This window comes from Trichophyton rubrum, assembly GCF_000151425.1.
Source record: "Trichophyton rubrum CBS 118892 genomic scaffold supercont2.13, whole genome shotgun sequence".
NCBI lineage: Eukaryota > Fungi > Ascomycota > Eurotiomycetes > Onygenales > Arthrodermataceae > Trichophyton > Trichophyton rubrum.
In genome coordinates, this window is record NW_003456416.1 from 111,818 (window position 1) to 128,304 (window position 16,487).

Genomic DNA, 16,487 nt, shown 5'->3' on the forward strand with positions numbered 1-16,487 from the left:
TGGACAAAATGCACCAATCGCGGGACAGGATATGTAAGCCTTGACAAGAAGTACGATTCACATGACTTTAAAATTATAACTTATGTAAGCATAAGTTTAACGGCGCAAGGAGAACCCCTTGTTTGATTGAGAAGAAATTATATAAGTTTTTTTTTATGCTCCAGAAAAGAAAAAAGGGTCTGGAAGGAAAAAGCAGTCTACAAAACGAATCTCGGGTGGTTCTTCTTCTTCTTCTTCTTTTTATTCGGGGGATTCTTCTGTTTTTCTGATTTGCATAACTATTTAATGTGTTGTTTCCTTTTTAATACCCTCCTTCCCTAGTTGATATACCAGTTGATATATTAACAGAGACGCCCTCTTGGGACGTTTTGCATTCAATTCTTCTCTAAACATCTAATTATGCATGCGGATGACGATTACGATGATGACGGGCCGGACCTGGAGCTGCTGGAACTGCTCCGGCAGTCCCTCGGCCTAGGAGGAGGCAACTCAAAAACACCACCGCCAGCAGAGACAAAGGTGCTCGAGGGCGCAAAGTTCATCTTTGACAACGCTATAGATGTTGCCCTTGACCCTAAGGGAACCAAGTCTGCTGCCAAAAATATTTGGAAGATGATGCAGGAAAAAGAATACTCAACTGAGTCATGGTCAGCCCATGAGCTGCATCCAAAAGCTAAAGACGAGTCCACTGTCAATTTTATATTCACCATGGACCTACTCAACTTCAGTTTCTGGTCTGAACTTGATGCATCGAAGAGATTTGCGGTTGAGTATCGCGGTAGGAAATGGACCGGTTATTGGAGTCTGGTCGCGGCCTTGCAGAGGGCCCTTGATGAGGGTATATATCTGTCTACCCCTGCATTTCTTTTTCTAATACTCCAAAGGACACCATGCTGAGACTTACAGAGATACCCATTACGAGCTCCGACTTTTGGCAAGATGAAAACGAGTGCACGGATGAAGTGCTGAGGCATGTTTTCCGGTCTGCTACGGATGAAGAGATTCCTCTACTTCAGGAACGCATCGCCTGTCTACGAGAAGCAGGATCAGTTCTTTATGAGGTATACATAACTTCAACTATCATCCGTTACATTCCAATGCTAATTCATTGCCATAGAAATATGATTGTAGCTTTACCAACTGCATTGAGGAAGCCAATGGTTCAGCAGCAGCTTTGGTCAATCTCCTGGCTCAAAACTTCCCTTGCTTCAGAGACGAGACTGAGTTTTCCGGGAAGAAAGTCCGGTTCTACAAGCGGGCTCAGATTCTCGTTGCTGATTTATGGGCTTGCTTCCAAGGCCAGAGTTACGGAGAGTTCCATGATATAGACAAAATTACCATGTTTGCCGGTATGCTCCCTTAATACTCATCGTATCTTTGATTTATCAACTCTCTAATCATATATAAGATTATCGTATCCCTCAAATGCTTAACCAGCTTGGTTGTCTGCTCTTCTCTCCGCCGCTGGAGAGTGTTATTCGGCAGCGCAAGCTCATACCTAGTGGCCATCAGCGGGAGGTCGAGCTTCGTGGTGCCAGTATCTGGGGCGTGGAGCTAATAAGACGAGAAATACAAGAGCTTCAACGACAGAGGAATGGCCATCATGAAGCTAATGGATCCAAACCTTTACACATCAACGCCATCTTGATCGACTTTTTCTTGTACGATATGGTCAAGGATATGGAAGCGGACGGGAAAGAGACTATGCCCCATCATCGGACAAGAAGTATCTGGTACTAACCCTTGTCTTCTCATACTTTCACTTCTTCACTTCATCTCCATTCTCTGCCCTCATAGATTTTAACCAATAGACCATGAAACATTTTAATGTCTTGCAATAAGCTTTCTTCCATTGCGGTGGCACTTATTCAAACAATTATTTCTCAAAAAGCCTGGGTATGGTGCTCCGTACTCCAAATATGCTACAGGTAAAAAATGTTGCAGGTTTCCTGGGTATGTCCAAAAGAAAAAAAAAAAAAAGAGGAACCGACAAAGAATGGAAAAATAAACATGTAAAGGATATGAAAAGGGGGGAGGTGGAAGCAAGATCAGGTATCAACCTGAGATCTCCACCTGCTCTATCCACATCATTATGCGGTCCCTCCACGTTCCATACGAGTATCTCTTGTCTTCACTCAGCCAGTCAACCTGAGGATGCATCATTGTGCCTAGTCCAGGTAGCAGTGTGTCACCACAGTGATTCTGCTCTCCCGACGTCAGATGTCTTCTTCCAACATCCGCATTCCTGCTCTTCACCATCTTCCGCTTGGGACTGAGTATCTCTTCATCGTCTTCTTCAAAATCGGAATCCTCACCGAAACCTCTCTTTCTTCTCTTGTTTTTCTGATTATAGGCCTCAATCTCGTCTGTAGTTGGTAAAGGAATGTTTTCAAACCACTCTTGATTAATGGCCCAGCCCATCTCAAGCATGATCATAAGCCATGCATCGACCTCCATAGAGTATTGTTCACGGCCATTTACCAGCCGGGGGAGACCAACGCTGTCTAATGCGCGGCCTATCGTTTCTTCCATGTCTGTCTCATTCACTTCTGTCATCGGCTTGTTGGGGTAGTGTTGTGCCTCTGCATCGTATACCATCCCAATCCGCCGGGTGTAGACAACGAAATAAATGGCAATGCTCAATGTTGTCACCCTCTCATTCGTCACCTTCAATGCTTCAGGATCATCCTGCCCTTTCCCGAGTGATAAGACGGGTGAGACGAGATCCTGCCATTTTTCTGTAAGACGTCCCTCTGAAGCTGAGATAAATGATAGAACTGAGCAAAGGCCGGCGTATACATGTGGTGGAAGAGTGGAGGCAAATGTGCTAGGTGATGGGATCTCCTTTGCTCGCGTGAGAGAAGGAAACGTCTTGCATATCGTCCTGATTTGTCCCATTGTCCACTGAGGCAGCTCCACGGCAGGCGAACTGCCCGTCACCAGCTTTGACGATACATTATTCCGACCATTCCCCGAATTTTTAGCCTGTCTAGGAGATGAGATCGCTGACGATGTGGCTGTAGGTGTAGGTAAGGCCGGAGAAGCTGTAGCTTTGTTCTGTATTCTGGTAGATGCGCGTTTCTGTGCTTGGGCTTCTGCATTCTGGCGCTTGGAGCTGACCGACGAGCTTTGCAGGGACTGTTCGAGATGCGCGTAGAGCTTCTTGTACACTCTGGGAGGGCAAGGTGGACGGCTGATAGGTGATGGAAGTTTCAACGTCCTGGCTAATCTGCAATCACCCAGAGTTAGTCTGCGTGTCAATGGGGGCATCCAAAGAAAGAAGCAAACAACACTACCTCTTGCAGGCGATTTCCGCACACGCATACGGCCTGGCAATTTCCATCTCCGGCTTGAGAGTCGCACCACAGCTCCGAGACTGGGTGAGCAGGGAAGACGCAAGATTCAGCAGCTCACGAGGGAGATCCTCTGCGAGCGCGGGCAGAAGGCTGGCCAACGCCTGCTCGATGGGCCTGAGGCTCATGCTGGGCTGCGACTATCAGTTGAAGTGAGCAGGATGTATCCGTAATACAGCTCCGAAGCACCAACAAGACAGGAAAGCAGGCACAGAGAGCTCCTGTCCATTATCAATTGCCCTCTCTTTGTCCAGCCCTCGCTTTTCCACCTGCGGTGGTTGGTTTGTTTCTTCTCTATCAGCGTCTTTCTTTTGCTTGCATTTTCTTCTTTCCAGCCACCACCAAAAGAGACGCGACGAGACGCGCCAGACGCGTTACTAGCGCGCGCCACTTTAACATCTGACTAAATACTGACTAATCACGGAATTAAGGCCGAAGTTTATGGGAGGATAGAGGAGAAACGGCTTATGATTGGCCAGCTGCTCGTTACCCCGCGGAAAGGTGGAGGGTTTGGGGGAAGCCACTGTATTTGTGCCTGTATCCCCAGGGAGCAATGGAAGGAGCCATAGCAGTTCAATATCACTGACGATTGGAAGCAAAGACGGCAAATGAGCATATTTTATAGATGGTGACTCTGTAAGATTCATCAGGCAGGCTGAGGCTGGATCTTGTCTCTAGAAAACACTCTACAGGCGAACCCAACCTATCGACCGAATACATTGAACATCTCCGACGACCTCGGGCAACTCAACTAAGATCAGGAGTGGCTGCAGACGCCGACTTAAAAGGTTAAGGTAGAATACCAATTAGATTAGGTCATTGACGTGGTCTCGGTTGTGATGTTAATTGAGGCTGATGGCATTTTCAATATAACTATACGACGACTGTTTCTTCAACCATATAAACACTTACCACAACACTTTGATACACATCTATATTTTAGATGTAAACTGCTCTACCAGCCGTATAACTACTAGAAGGCGACCACGATGTGTCCGCATCGCGGAAAGATTACCATGCCACCGCCAGATAAGATATACTCTACCCCATGTGGGGACGTTGCGGGGGAGCGATGGGCCAACCGACGGGGGAAAGATAGCTTCTGCACTGAGAGAGGCGTTGTTGACATTTAGTTGACGGGATATACCCTCCAGTCAAGCAAGGCCGAGGCGGGATCGCCCTGCTTCACCGGCTAAATGTTAGGAGGGGTTCCGGTTAGCCCTGTCTTTGTTGATAGATAAATAGGGGACGAATTCGCAGTGCAAAGGCCAGAGTGGCAGACTAGAAGACATATCCAGCATTAAGATCAAAAAATCAAGTTTCCACGAGTAAACGAAGATGGGACAGTGCTATAAAGAAATATCTGCGGCAGCAAGGAAGAGGAGAGACGATGCCCTTGCCGCATTTTGGTCTATCCCCGATGTCAAGGAAGATGAGCTGCCGCGAGACCTGCGATCGTACCCTCAGACTTCAGGTCTTCTCACCACCGAGGAGCTGGAGATTATCAATTCCGATGCCTCTGTGCTGTTAGAGAAGCTCAGGACAAGAAAGCTGTCTTCCGTGACGATAACCACGGCCTTTTGCAAGGCAACTGTCATTGCACAGAAGCTGGTATGTGTAAAGACGCTTCTTCTGCTCAGGGACGAACAAGTTGGCTGACGTGAGAGTTTATAGACCAACTGTGTCACTGAAGTTCTGTTTGACGAGGGATTGAAGCGCGCAAAGGAGCTAGACGATCACCTCGAAAGGGCAGGAAAGGTGGTTGGCCCTCTTCACGGGCTGCCAGTCTCGCTAAAGGACAACTTCATGACGGTCCCTCATCCGTCGTCCATTGGAATGGCGGCGTACACCATCGAGCCTACAGTAAAGGACTCCGTAATAGTGACGGGACTGCGAGACTTGGGTGCAGTCTTCTATGTCAAGACTAACGTGCCCACGGCAATGTTGATGGCAGAGACAGACAACAGAGTCTGGGGAGAGACTAGAAACCCCATCCACAAGGGTTTGAGCCCCGGTGGCTCGTCAGGCGGAGAGGCAGCTCTTCTGGCCCTCAAGGCGTCTCCATTGGGACTTGGAACAGATATCGGAGGCAGTATCCGTGTTCCAGGCGCGTTCTGCCATCTGTATGGTTTGAAGCCCTCCTTTGGCCGGTTCTCGACCCTAGGAGGACGAGCAGCCATACAGGGACAGGAGTTTATCCCATCCGTGTGCGGCCCAATGGCAACCTCACTTGATACTGTCAAGCTGTTTTGCGAGACGATCATGTCTGAGCAGGCCGGGCAGTGGAACGCCGACCCCAAGCTTCTCCCCATCCCCTGGAGGAAGGATGTCATCCAGCCCAAGGGGCGGAAGTTGCGTATTGGTATATTAGGTAAAAATGACGGCGGTATGACTTGCTACCCGCCCATAGAGCGCGCCCTTAACATCGTGAGCAAGGCACTGAAAGAAGCCGGCCATGATGTCTTTGAATGGTAAGCCACTCCTCCGCTACTTCAAAGCTGTATTTTGCGCTGACGAACTGCTTTTAAAAGGGCACCAACCGGACACCCTGAGGTTCTGCGTCTCGTCATGGAAGGGTTCAAGGTATTCGGAACATCCGCCATCCTCCCGCAGCTAGAGAAGCACGGCGAGCCTCTCTTCAAATGCATGGAGAAGACCTTCTCAACGCTCAAGGAAAACCAGCTGGACGCCGTCAAGCTGAACGATATGATCATCGAACGCAACGGCCTGCAACGAGCGTATCTCGACAGGTGGATGGCTACCAAGACGGACACTGCCGGCCCCATGGACTGTATCATCGCTCCAGCCGCCGTTGCCCCCGCTGCTCGTCTGGGATATGGCGAGACGGTGCAGTATTTCGGCTTCACTGCCTTTGGTAACCTGCTAGGTATGTTTCTCCTTCGCCGGGTCTGATTCCTGATGTCCCGCTGTTGACAAGCTCTGTGACTGGTAGATCTCCCATCGTGTACGTTCCCCGTCACCTACGCAGACAAGGCCGTCGACCTGAAGCGAGACGCGAGCTGGAAGCCTCTGAGCGAGCAGGACAAGATCATGCAGTCCGAGTATGATCCTGAGTTCTATCACGGTGCGCCCGTCTCGCTACAGCTATACGGCAAGCGGCTCGAGGAAGAGAAAGTGGTCGAGATGGTGGAAGTCGTTGCGGATGTCCTCAAGTTCAAGCCGTCGTCCATCTTTGGTATCTAGATAGCAGCCATTAAACCCTCCATAGACCTGTGTCTCCCGCTGTATCCGCGTAGTTCTTTGATCCTGACCACCGTCTCCCTACTGTTGGAGTGGAGGCTCTGCTCGTGTTGTGTTGGCTGGAGAAAAAGCCGCCTCGGGGTGGTTGCCATGGACAACCAGCGTTTTTCCCGGCCGATGAGCCTCCAGGCAGCCAGCGGCGACAGACAGACACCAACGACGGCAGCTTCTCATCAACAGCGAAACAACCAGAGTGCGATCCAGTTGATACTCAGCTCACTATCGCATCAAGATAGTCCTTAACTCACCGTCGACATGGCCCCCCGCCGAAAAGCCGCCGAGTCACGCAAAAACAACCAGGCAACCCTCCAGTTCGGCACGCAGTCAAAGATATCAAAGCCCTTCTCCAATGCCTCGATACCCGGCAAGGACTTGAAGCAGAAGTCTCCCTCGCCCAAGGAGATCTCCCTGCCCACCCACAGCCTGCCAAAGAAGCAGGACGAGGAGCAACTGCAGCTGCAAGAACCTGCCGCCGAAGTCAAGGCTACTCCAGCATCCACAACTTCAACAGCCGTCGTACACGAGCAGGCCAGAGCCGAGGCAGCGTTGCCAAAGTCGAAGGAAGATGAGCAGGCAGAGGCATTGACGGTGAAGCAGCTGCAAGCATACTGGCGGGCGGAGGAGAAAAAGCGAACTGCCTCGAGAGGTATGCCGAGTACTTCTGCGGGACTACGGGGCATCAATCTGGCTGACATTTACGGGTTTACAGTGCATCAAGCAGATCTAAGTATTGAGGAGAGGATTCTACGGCACTTTGACCTGTGCAGTCAGTACGGCGTAAGTAAATTCATCAATATACTTTCCTGGCAGCAAAAAGCAGCAGCAGAAAAGCAAAAGCTGACTGAATATCATCTGTCAGCCATGCATTGGAATTGCACGGATAAAACGCTGGAGACGAGCTCATGCTCTCGGCCTGAATCCGCCGATTGAAGTCCTTGCGGTCTTGTTAAAGGAAGAGATGCGGGAGAAAGCGAGCGAGAAGGCGTACATAGACGAGTTGCTATCGTGATGTCCCGTCACCTTGGGTATTCTTCCTGAGTACCTCGTTTTTTCTTCTCCTGTTTAATGACGACGACAGATGCTCTTCTTATTACCGCGGCTTGTTCTTTTTCTGTATTATTCTATTTTTCCCCGAGCATCTGCTTGCTTTGGTCCGTTGGATCAACTGATGTTGACTTTGCTTTTGACGCTTTTTGTCATTTTCACTCGGGGTCATGGGATGCTATGTGTTTTCTGATATCTTTTCTTTTTGGACTTCGGCTTGATACTCGGGAACGCACAAGGTTGGAATTCATACTATTCTTCTCCCAAGATCTTTCTTTTGACTACTGAGCAGCAGACAAAGCCCAATGATAGCGGTAGCAGACAGATGGTAATTGGTTGTCTGCAGTGGTCCTGAGCAATCGGCCGGGCAAGAGGGAGGAATGCCGACCAAATCTTCGAAATGCACCTCGTCCAGCATCCAGCGTTCACATGGAAATTAAGTAAGGGAAAATGGAAGAGAGGAGGCACACGGGTCGGCGCTTGTTTAAACACGGCGGAACGAAAGAAAAACCTGGGGAAAGGCCTTTAATATCCTCGGGCTAACAACAGGCGCCCCCTGGATGGATCCGCTCCCCGTTTCCCCAGGTTTAGACAAGTGCCCCTTTTTTTCTCTCGACCTCTTCTCTCCGTTCCTGGCACATTGGCGCATGCAAAACATCGTAAAGAGTGGCTCCTCGAGTAATCCTCCCACCACCTCATGCATATTTCTCGGAACTGAAGTGTTCATAAGGCCGAGCAAACAGACAGAGGGAGAATTAAGGTAGGGACTAGAGATTTAGGTGTGTCAGAGTTCAATATCAACCCCTTTCCCGAGAAGCAAAAAAAAGACGAGACTAATTGACCTGACAGAGGGCCAGAAGGTTGAAATCAGAGAGCGAAAGTCAGGGAAGTCAAGCAGCTCTTCCCTCTCGGTTCTTAATCGATGCTAAAACAGGGGAGCCGATTTGCGAGATCCTCGCACGCAGGTACATCAGACCAATCGAAGGGGAGGGCTGGGCCTTTCCCTTGCTTTCCATCTGGATACGAAACTGCAGGGCTTCTGAACGCTTGCTCCCTTATTCTCGCCTACAGAGGCCGACTACTCGCTTTGACCTGGCTGGCCCCCTTTTTGATCTCATTTTTTTTCTCTCACCGAGGATGTTCCTCTTGCATGCAGGAATGCATGTGTACCAACAGCTAGCAGAAAAGTAATGCCAGACGGCCCATGAGATATGAAATGCTACGTCGACATGTCTCGCTGCCAGGGAACCTGCATCAGCGCACGGGAGCCGACTCCTTTGCCTTCGCCATCGGGCTGAGAAAGTGAGATGGAGGCTGTGAAATGCTACATCCGTCATCGAGTGACACCTGCATCATCATCACCCCCATCGTCAGCTGTATCCAGCGATGCATGTCATCAGAAACAAGAAACAACAAGCGGCTACTTGCCACGAACTCTTGACTTCGGGCAACAGCTAAAAAAATACGATCAAACCCAGTAAAATCCGATGATGTGACGTTATGCAGGCGGAGAGCATCGCCTCTTTGGGGATCTCCGGCCCCTAACCTCAAGCTAGGATCGGATATGGCACGCCATGATTTGGCTATTCACACGCACGCGTAAACAGAGACATGCAGAGAGAGACACGCAGAGACGACTGGAAAACGAAGTAATTAATGATTGTGCTTGCTGTCGGGACATGGCTGGCATGGATCATCAGTGCTGAGATAATACTCCGTCGATAGAGACAGCTTGCAAAAAGAAAGCAAGCCACGAAATTAACGGAATTGGAGCACAAGAGCAAAAATACACAGATTTACCCCAGATCGGGCCGTTTATTCCCACCTCGACGGAGTACCGCTGACATGGAGGATTTTACATAATTAGGCATGACAATAGCTACTTAAGGGGTAGACATTGGGGGTGATAGTCAACGCCGCTGCGGGAGTTGATATCTGAGAGCCCTCTTGAGACGCCCCCAAGGGCTTGCGGGTGATACGACGGTGGCACAGCTAGCCATGGTGATTTTCCAATGTGGCATTCGGTCCAGTGGGCATTGCCCGTTACTATCAATGGATAGTATAACTCATCGATCCAGAGGGGTGGTTGGTGGTGGTTGGATCGATCGTCATCGTCATCGTGAGGCAGGAAGACTGACGACGACAGTAGCAACCCGAGCTGGATATCTCCAGGGCAACAGATATGCGTAGTCCAGTCACCAGGACAAAGCTTAGAGCTTGAGAAGGACGAGTCAGAGTGAGCCGACTCGTCCAACCACCCGCTGACGGATTTTCGAGATGGCAAGGAGAAGAAGCAAAGACAAGAAGCGGGTGACAGTACGATACAGCATAGCACGGAGGACGAGCTGCGCATCCCCTTGCCGCCTCCTGCCGGGATCTCCATATAGCCTCCTCTTGCTTCTCTTTCGACCAGGCAAGCAACGATGAACCTGTCCATGGCCAGTAGAGATGCTCCATGTGGAGACTTGACGTGAGACATCGATCCCAGCCCTCTGTCCCGTTGCTTTTTTCCTTTCCCACCTGCATTGCATACACTAACTGGACAATGGCCATTCAGAGTGCTGGGAGCTACTGAGCCAAGCGGGCTTCCCCGTTCCAACTGTGTGAAGGAGAGTCATGGAGAAGCAGACCGGCCACGGAGAATAGCGAGAGGGCCTTTAACAACAGCGAATGGGCTGCTGGCCAAGCGGGCCTACCGGCTTAAGATTTTCTTTCGAGAAGCCGAGAGGCGCAAGGGGGGTTGGGAATGGCGAGGAACAGAGCGAGATGCAGCGGTGCATCCGTAACCTGAGAAGTGCTAACTACGAACTAACATCTGCCAGTTCCTGGCTCGTTGATGTTCGAGCTACGGCTCACTCCGCATTATCTTATTGTACGGAGTAAGGAAGAAGGTAACCACACCAGGGGTCCTTGGCTATTCGCACGAAAGGATACAGAGCGTAAGGCTATTTCGTACAGCCGCTTCCTTCCACCCTAGACACTCTCTTACAGCGACAGAGCCGACAGAGCCCTTGAGGAAGAGTCCTTCCGCTCTTTAGTTAGAAGGGGAAGAAAAGCTTGACCATCATTCAACTTTTCCATTTTCTGAGGTGGTTGGATGTTTGTTTGCCACCTTCAGCCGCTGGGCGATGAAAGGTCCACCGATGGTTCCTCCATGCGCCTGTTCCGATACACACAAGAGTACAGAGGATGGACTTCCAGACCTTCGGGCGAAGCAGAGGAAGACACAATGTGGCAGGGGGTCCTCCCAACCAAGCATGAAAAAATAGCATCTCGCTCGTTCTTCAAAGTTACGACGACGACCCACCTCTGGGGGAGCAACAAGGCCAAAAGTCCACACCACCCCATACCCCGTATCCACGCTTGGGAGTACATCTACGATGTACCGAGCATCCGACCTCGCAATTAGTGGACAACAATTAATCGTACTCTGGAACCGCGGTACAATGCACGAACAACCTCCGGCTTGCAGGACGGCATCTCCATTGTCTACAGGAACCAGCCATTCAGTCAAGTGTTGCCGTCACCACCACAACCACGCAAGATCAACCGTGGGTTACAGAAGGATGTATACACACACGAAGGTACTTGTTCCTGTTACTGGCCAAGTACACTGTTCTGATCTTGCTAAGGGAACATGAGGGATGCTGCATGTGAAATTTTCAAACCTCGTCCTTCCCTTCCCTTCCATCTGGCCAAATCCATGTCTTCAACTAACATATACCCCGGCCCCAAGCCGACGTCAACTGTCCACACCAGACTCCTCTCCATTCCCTTGAGCTAACTTGAGGACGTGGGGTGTGGATCCAGCTCCTTTGCTTCTTCCTCCATCTTCCTCCACCCTCTCCAAGTGGCTTGGATGTGGTGTTGTTATTTTTTTGTAAACTCGGCCGCAGGTTGCTTTTTCGGTTACACTGATTTCTTGCCTCTCTAATATTTCTTTTTTCATCTTCATTTTTGCAAAGTTGGATCCTCTCTTGTTTCTCATCTGAAGATATAAAGCTCTTCCCATCCTACCTGCTGCGTTCTGGCTTTTCTCTTCCTCCTTTTCCTTTTCTCTCCTCCATCCTCGCAACAGTTCTTAACATAGACACTCGTTTCGTCGTTCAACTGTCGTTTACTATCGAATTAATACAAGTCTTTCTTGTCTACCAAATACCAACAAAATGAAGTTCTCTCAGGCCGTCATTGCCCTGGCTGCTGCCACCGTCGTCTCTGCTCAGCTCCCAGACGTTCCTCAGTGCTCTGTATGTGTTACATTCGACAGCGATGAAAGAAAGGACCTATTTGCTAACATTCTCTATAGCTGCCATGCTTCCTCGATGCTCTCACCACTGATGGATGCTCCGAGTTGACCGACTTCAAGTGCCACTGCTCCAAGCCAGAGCTCCCAGCCAAGATCACTCCTTGCGTCAAGTCCAAGTGCCCTGTTGCCGACCAAATCTGTAAGTTTTAAGGCCTGACTATATTATCCTATTAGTCCCATGCATACGCATTGCTAACCTACGCTTATAGCCGTCTCCAACGCCGTCGTCAAGCAGTGCTCCGAGGCCGGAGCTCCCGTCTCCATTCCTCCAGTTGAGCAGTCCTCCTCCAAGCCATCTGAGCCCTCCACCAGCGAGGCTCCCACTGCCTCTCCCACCGAGAGCTCCCCAGCTCCCACCACTCCCGCCCCAACTGGCACCGGCTCTCCATCCGGCACCGGCGCCCCAGGTGGCCCATCTGGCACCGGCACCTTCACCAACACCGGTGTCCCAACCCAGTCCACCCCCATCTACACCGGTGCTGCTTCCGGTCTCTCTGCCAACATTGGCGGTATGGGCGCTGCCATCCTCGCTCTCGCTGCCTACTTGTAAACAATGTCTCCATCGAGACCTATGCAAATTAATAATTAATATTTCTTGAACCCTTCATGTCTCTTAGTTGATAAATTACCCCTGATGACCTAATATATATACAATCTACTTCTTGAAAGAGAGAAGACAGACAAATGTGTTAGCCTAACGTGTGATGTGATTTTGTTTCGAGGGAAAAGCAACTTTCGTCTATGTATCTGAGATATTTCTTAATTGCGGTCTAACTGCGTATCTAGAAAGGGAAAACGGCCAGTATCTCACCCTTTGCTCATGCAGAAAATACAAGATACAATTACACCGCTTGATAATCTCAATTCTAGTCTGCAGAACAAGCAGACTTACGTATGCCTATCTGCTTAGCTACTCGTTAATTTTATCTGTCGCCTGCAGCCGGTCGTGGCGCGCCTGGACAACCGAGTTTTTTTTCCAAGCAAAAAGTAGCCACTATCATAGCCCAAAGAAAGCCACTTGGGCAGTGAGAGTTCAGTGAGACGAATCAGCAGAAACAGCTAATTAACAGGATCTTGATCCGCCACTATTGAAATATCCCGTCATCCAATATCGCTGTTGGCACTACCAGCAGTTAATATATATTAAGAAATAACCATGGTGTCAGCATTGTACAACATTTCGCATAGCTATCAAGTTTACAGGCAGGAACTTGGCACCTCCAATCTCTCGGTCTATTTAGCTACGACGCAGACACACATACAAAGAGAGGGGGAAAGAGGGAGAGGGAGAGCGAGGAAATGCGTAGTAGAGAGGAGAGGAGTGTAGTACGACTTATTTTTTGGCTAGTAGGGAGTTTTTAACTAGTGCATGTCGATGTCTGCAGCAGTCCCCCTGCATCCCCGTCCAGACCACAGTTCGTGTCGCACCAGCAGAGTCAGGCTTGCAGTTGGTCATACAAGCTAGCTCGGCGGACTACGTATCATGTTCTTGACGCAGGCTTCCTTTGCTGCCACGCACCAGCATCGCCAGCTTGGTATTAGCGAACTAGTCCTGTCAGTCAACTCAATGGGGCCTGCTGGTGTGAATTCGAGCTGCATGATCTTCCACCCCGCTTCATTCGCTTTCTGGTATGTAATGCGGAATGATCGTGATGGGTAGAATGGTGCATAGTTCTGGATATATTTTACCCTCTAGTCCCGTCATATGCTCCTGATTTGTACTCATATGGAGTACTTAACTTAGCGATGGTCGGGCATCGGCTGGGTCGCTCATCCTTGCAAAAGGGAACATTGGCATCTATGAAGCGCTTGGTTGGCTGCTCCATAAAGTATTGAGTTAGGGTTCGGGGCGATGGTTGTCAAAGGTACTGCCCTGGACAGCTTGATTGATAAAAGCTGAGGAATTCTCCAAGCCGGTTGTGGTCGTCAACCTGATATGGTATACCCCTTGCTGATGGCCTCTGTACCCAGACAAATAAGATATCTCGTCGGAGTAGGCCCAGACAGTAAGGAGGTACCCTTCCGTTGGTGCAGATTATTTGGCTCAGGGGGTTGAAGTGAGATAATGACCTCCACTCACCCGTAGATGACACTCTAGGGACATCTATGTTTGCAATATCGTAGAGGCAATAACTGAGCTAAACAGTTACAGCCAATGATATCTGTTCAATTAGAGTTCATGCTAACTACTATAATTAGTAACATCTTAAGCGCCTGCCGCGACTCGTTTAACTTCACGGCGGCAAAACGAAAGATTAACCGCCAGAATGTAATAATCTTGTCTCTACACCTGTTTGTTTATTATATTGAGGCTGCACATACTACGTATTATGCCGCTGAATCAAATCTACGGTATGAAGGAGGAAGGAGAAGAAGAGGAGGAATTATGTCTAGTATTATGCATCACTTGATCATGGAGAAGTTTTTAAGTAACAGGAAGGGGGAAAGTCGACAGAGGAGGGGGAGAGGCAATCAAGAGCCAAACTCCTTGATGTCGGTGGTCTTGCCGCTGAGAGCAAGGGGAACGATGCCGGAGACGTGCATCTCGGGCCCAAAGACGTGCATGTCGAGATGCAGCTCTTCGCCGACGGCCTTGATGTTCTTGAGGCCTTCCTGGTAGTTGGGCCCGGCTCGTCGGACCCAGATCTGGGTCTTGTGCTCGACGAGGACGGGAGCGACTTCTCTGAGGGCGCGGATGACGCCCTTGAAGGTGGTGGCTACGTTGGTGAAGTTGGCAATGCCGCCGCCGATGAAGAGGACCTTACCCTCGGGCCGCAGCGGGGCACGGAGCATGAGGTCGAGGACGGTGCGGGCGTAGTTGTAGGTCTGGGTCTCGGTGGGAGCACCCGAGTACTCGCCGTAGTTAGCGAGCTCGGAGACGTGTCCAGCCGAGGCGATGGCGTCTGCGTAGACGACGGAGGCACCACCACCGGCGACGAGGGTCCAGATGCGGCCGTTGGCGTTGAGGACGGTGAGCTTGAGCGAGGCGCCTGTCTTGGCGTCCATGTCGGAGATGTACTTCTCCTCTTTACTCATCTCGCGGCCAAAGGGGGCGGGGAAGTCCATGGGCGGGCCGGCGTCGATGGTGACCTTTGACGAGGTCGACGCAGTTGTTGCGGCGAGGCCGAGGGCGGCAGGGGAGCGAGCAATGGCCCACTTGGTGCCGCACTCGAACTCGGCGGTCTGGTCGAGCTTTGCGGCGAGGTCGAGGAAGTGGACGGAGGCGGAGGTCTTGTCCTCGTTGGGGATGACGACCAAGGGGTTGATCTCGAGGTAGGTGAACTGGCAGTCGACGTAGACGGCGTAGAGGCGGGTGATGAAGTCGACGAGGACGTTGTGCAGCCCCTTGGGTATCTTGCTGAGCAGGCCGGCCGCGATCTCCTCGTTGCTGGGGTACTGCTTGAGGTTGACGGGGACGAGCAGCTTCTCAGCTTTGGCGTCGACGTCGCCCACGTCCACGCCGCCTTCATGCGTAAACAGTATCCAGTCGCCCTACTCCATTAGCATCTCTCTCTCTCTTTCTCTTTCTATATATATATATATATCATAGTATAAAAGTGGTGGCCTACCTCTCTGACGGAGTTGATGTTGATGTAGTACTCGGTGTCCTGCGGGTGCGGCACAAAGGGCTCGACGAGGAAGTGCCTGAGGACGCCGACGACGGTCTCTACCTGCTGCTCCTTGCCTGCCCGCTCGGCAATCCATGCTCTGGCCTCAGCCCAGGTCTTGTTGAGGGCGAGCAGGCCACTCTTGCCGCGGCGCTTGATGAGCTGGTCGGGCTTTGCGACGAAGCGGGCGCCGGGAGCGAGCAGCCAGGGATAGGTGGCCTCTGCCTGGTCGAGGACGGCCTCGACGGCGGTGTCAGGCGGGAAGTCGAGCGAGGCGAGCTTTGGCGGCGGGTTGTGGGTGTCTGCTGGCGGCAGCGGCGAGGGCTTGATGACGGGGGCGCGGGTGAGATGGTAGTTGAGGATGGCCTTGCCGTCGGCCTCGTAGATGCTCTTTGCCGACATTGTAGATAGAAGTGGAAGTAGAGTAGAGGCAGTAGTAGAGTAGAAGAGGAAGCAGAGTAGAAGAGGAAGCAGAGTAGAAGAGGAAGCAGAGTAGAAGAGGAAGCAGAGTAGAAGTAGAGTAGAGGCAGACAGTAAGTAGAGAGTGAGAGAATGAGTAGTGACTGTAAAGAGAGAGAGAAGCTATAAGAGTCGAGGCTGAAGACGAGCGAGAGACGAGACTGTGTGGTGGAGCGTTGGGGCAGAGTGACTTCTTCCGCCACCAAAATAAGGAGGGAAGAGAAGTCACTCTGCCCAAGCTCGCTTTTTCCCACCAAAAGCGCTTGTTGAGGCAGCCTCGCTGGCTTTTCTTCTTCTTCTTCTTCTTCTTCAGCCTGAAAGAAAGAAAAGCTCCTTCGCTTCAGCTTCTTCTTCTTCCTCTTCCTCGCGCCGACGGAGCTTCTCTCGTGCCTGTGATCTCGTCTTCGACTCCTCCTTAAGGTCTTCATCCTCGCTCAAGACAACTTCCACCAGACT

The 16,487-nt window shown here is 50.8% G+C and overlaps 8 protein-coding genes across 9 annotated transcripts; 5 read left to right on the forward strand and 3 right to left on the reverse strand.

The window, feature by feature from the left end:
• The first annotated feature begins 201 nt into the window (after positions 1 to 201).
• TERG_08281 (uncharacterized protein) lies at positions 202 to 1,962 on the forward strand. Its single transcript, XM_047748916.1, has 3 exons — positions 202 to 838; positions 907 to 1,061; positions 1,118 to 1,962. The coding sequence occupies exons 1-3, from the start codon at positions 400 to 402 to the stop codon at positions 1,361 to 1,363; spliced, it is 840 nt and encodes a 279-aa protein (XP_047604908.1). The 5' UTR covers positions 202 to 399; the 3' UTR covers positions 1,364 to 1,962.
• Positions 1,963 to 2,055: 93 nt separating this feature from the next.
• On the reverse strand, positions 2,056 to 4,377 carry TERG_08282 (uncharacterized protein; the record flags this gene model as incomplete). The annotated part of the gene is made up of 2 exons (XM_003231147.2): positions 3,297 to 4,377; positions 2,056 to 3,229 (listed from the first exon to the last, which is right to left on the reverse strand). The coding sequence occupies exons 1-2, from the start codon at positions 3,479 to 3,481 to the stop codon at positions 2,056 to 2,058; spliced, it is 1,359 nt and encodes a 452-aa protein (XP_003231195.1). The 5' UTR covers positions 3,482 to 4,377.
• Positions 4,378 to 4,691: 314 nt separating this feature from the next.
• On the forward strand, positions 4,692 to 6,557 carry TERG_08283 (uncharacterized protein; the record flags this gene model as incomplete). Its single annotated transcript, XM_003231148.1, has 4 exons — positions 4,692 to 4,964; positions 5,028 to 5,824; positions 5,885 to 6,240; positions 6,307 to 6,557. The coding sequence occupies 4 exons, from the start codon at positions 4,692 to 4,694 to the stop codon at positions 6,555 to 6,557; spliced, it is 1,677 nt and encodes a 558-aa protein (XP_003231196.1).
• Positions 6,558 to 6,869: 312 nt separating this feature from the next.
• Positions 6,870 to 8,177, forward strand: TERG_08284 (uncharacterized protein; the record flags this gene model as incomplete). 2 transcript variants are annotated; one of them, XM_003231149.2, is made up of 3 exons in its annotated part: positions 6,870 to 7,260; positions 7,324 to 7,391; positions 7,474 to 8,177. In XM_003231149.2, the coding sequence occupies 3 exons, from the start codon at positions 6,870 to 6,872 to the stop codon at positions 7,621 to 7,623; spliced, it is 609 nt and encodes a 202-aa protein (XP_003231197.1). In that variant the 3' UTR covers positions 7,624 to 8,177. The 2 variants fall into 2 exon arrangements, with proteins under 2 accessions (XP_003231197.1, XP_047604909.1); XM_047748917.1 differs by having other exon boundaries at positions 7,324 to 8,177.
• Positions 8,178 to 8,897: 720 nt separating this feature from the next.
• Positions 8,898 to 10,326, reverse strand: TERG_08285 (uncharacterized protein). Its single transcript, XM_003231150.2, has one exon. It carries the CDS (start codon positions 10,135 to 10,137, stop codon positions 9,538 to 9,540), a length of 600 nt encoding a protein of 199 aa, XP_003231198.1. The 5' UTR covers positions 10,138 to 10,326; the 3' UTR covers positions 8,898 to 9,537.
• A 429-nt stretch (positions 10,327 to 10,755) lies between these two features.
• TERG_12672 (uncharacterized protein) lies at positions 10,756 to 11,067 on the forward strand (the record flags this gene model as incomplete). Its single annotated transcript, XM_047751601.1, has 1 exon — positions 10,756 to 11,067. The coding sequence occupies one exon, from the start codon at positions 10,756 to 10,758 to the stop codon at positions 11,065 to 11,067; it is 312 nt and encodes a 103-aa protein (XP_047607511.1).
• Positions 11,068 to 11,824: 757 nt separating this feature from the next.
• Positions 11,825 to 12,514, forward strand: TERG_08286 (uncharacterized protein; the record flags this gene model as incomplete). Its single annotated transcript, XM_003231151.1, has 3 exons — positions 11,825 to 11,905; positions 11,965 to 12,103; positions 12,174 to 12,514. The coding sequence occupies 3 exons, from the start codon at positions 11,825 to 11,827 to the stop codon at positions 12,512 to 12,514; spliced, it is 561 nt and encodes a 186-aa protein (XP_003231199.1).
• Positions 12,515 to 13,792: 1,278 nt separating this feature from the next.
• On the reverse strand, positions 13,793 to 16,273 carry TERG_08287 (uncharacterized protein). The gene is made up of 2 exons (XM_003231152.2): positions 15,534 to 16,273; positions 13,793 to 15,456 (listed from the first exon to the last, which is right to left on the reverse strand). Exons 1-2 carry the CDS (start codon positions 15,972 to 15,974, stop codon positions 14,437 to 14,439), a joined length of 1,461 nt encoding a protein of 486 aa, XP_003231200.1. The 5' UTR covers positions 15,975 to 16,273; the 3' UTR covers positions 13,793 to 14,436.
• Between the last annotated feature and the right edge of the window lie 214 nt (positions 16,274 to 16,487).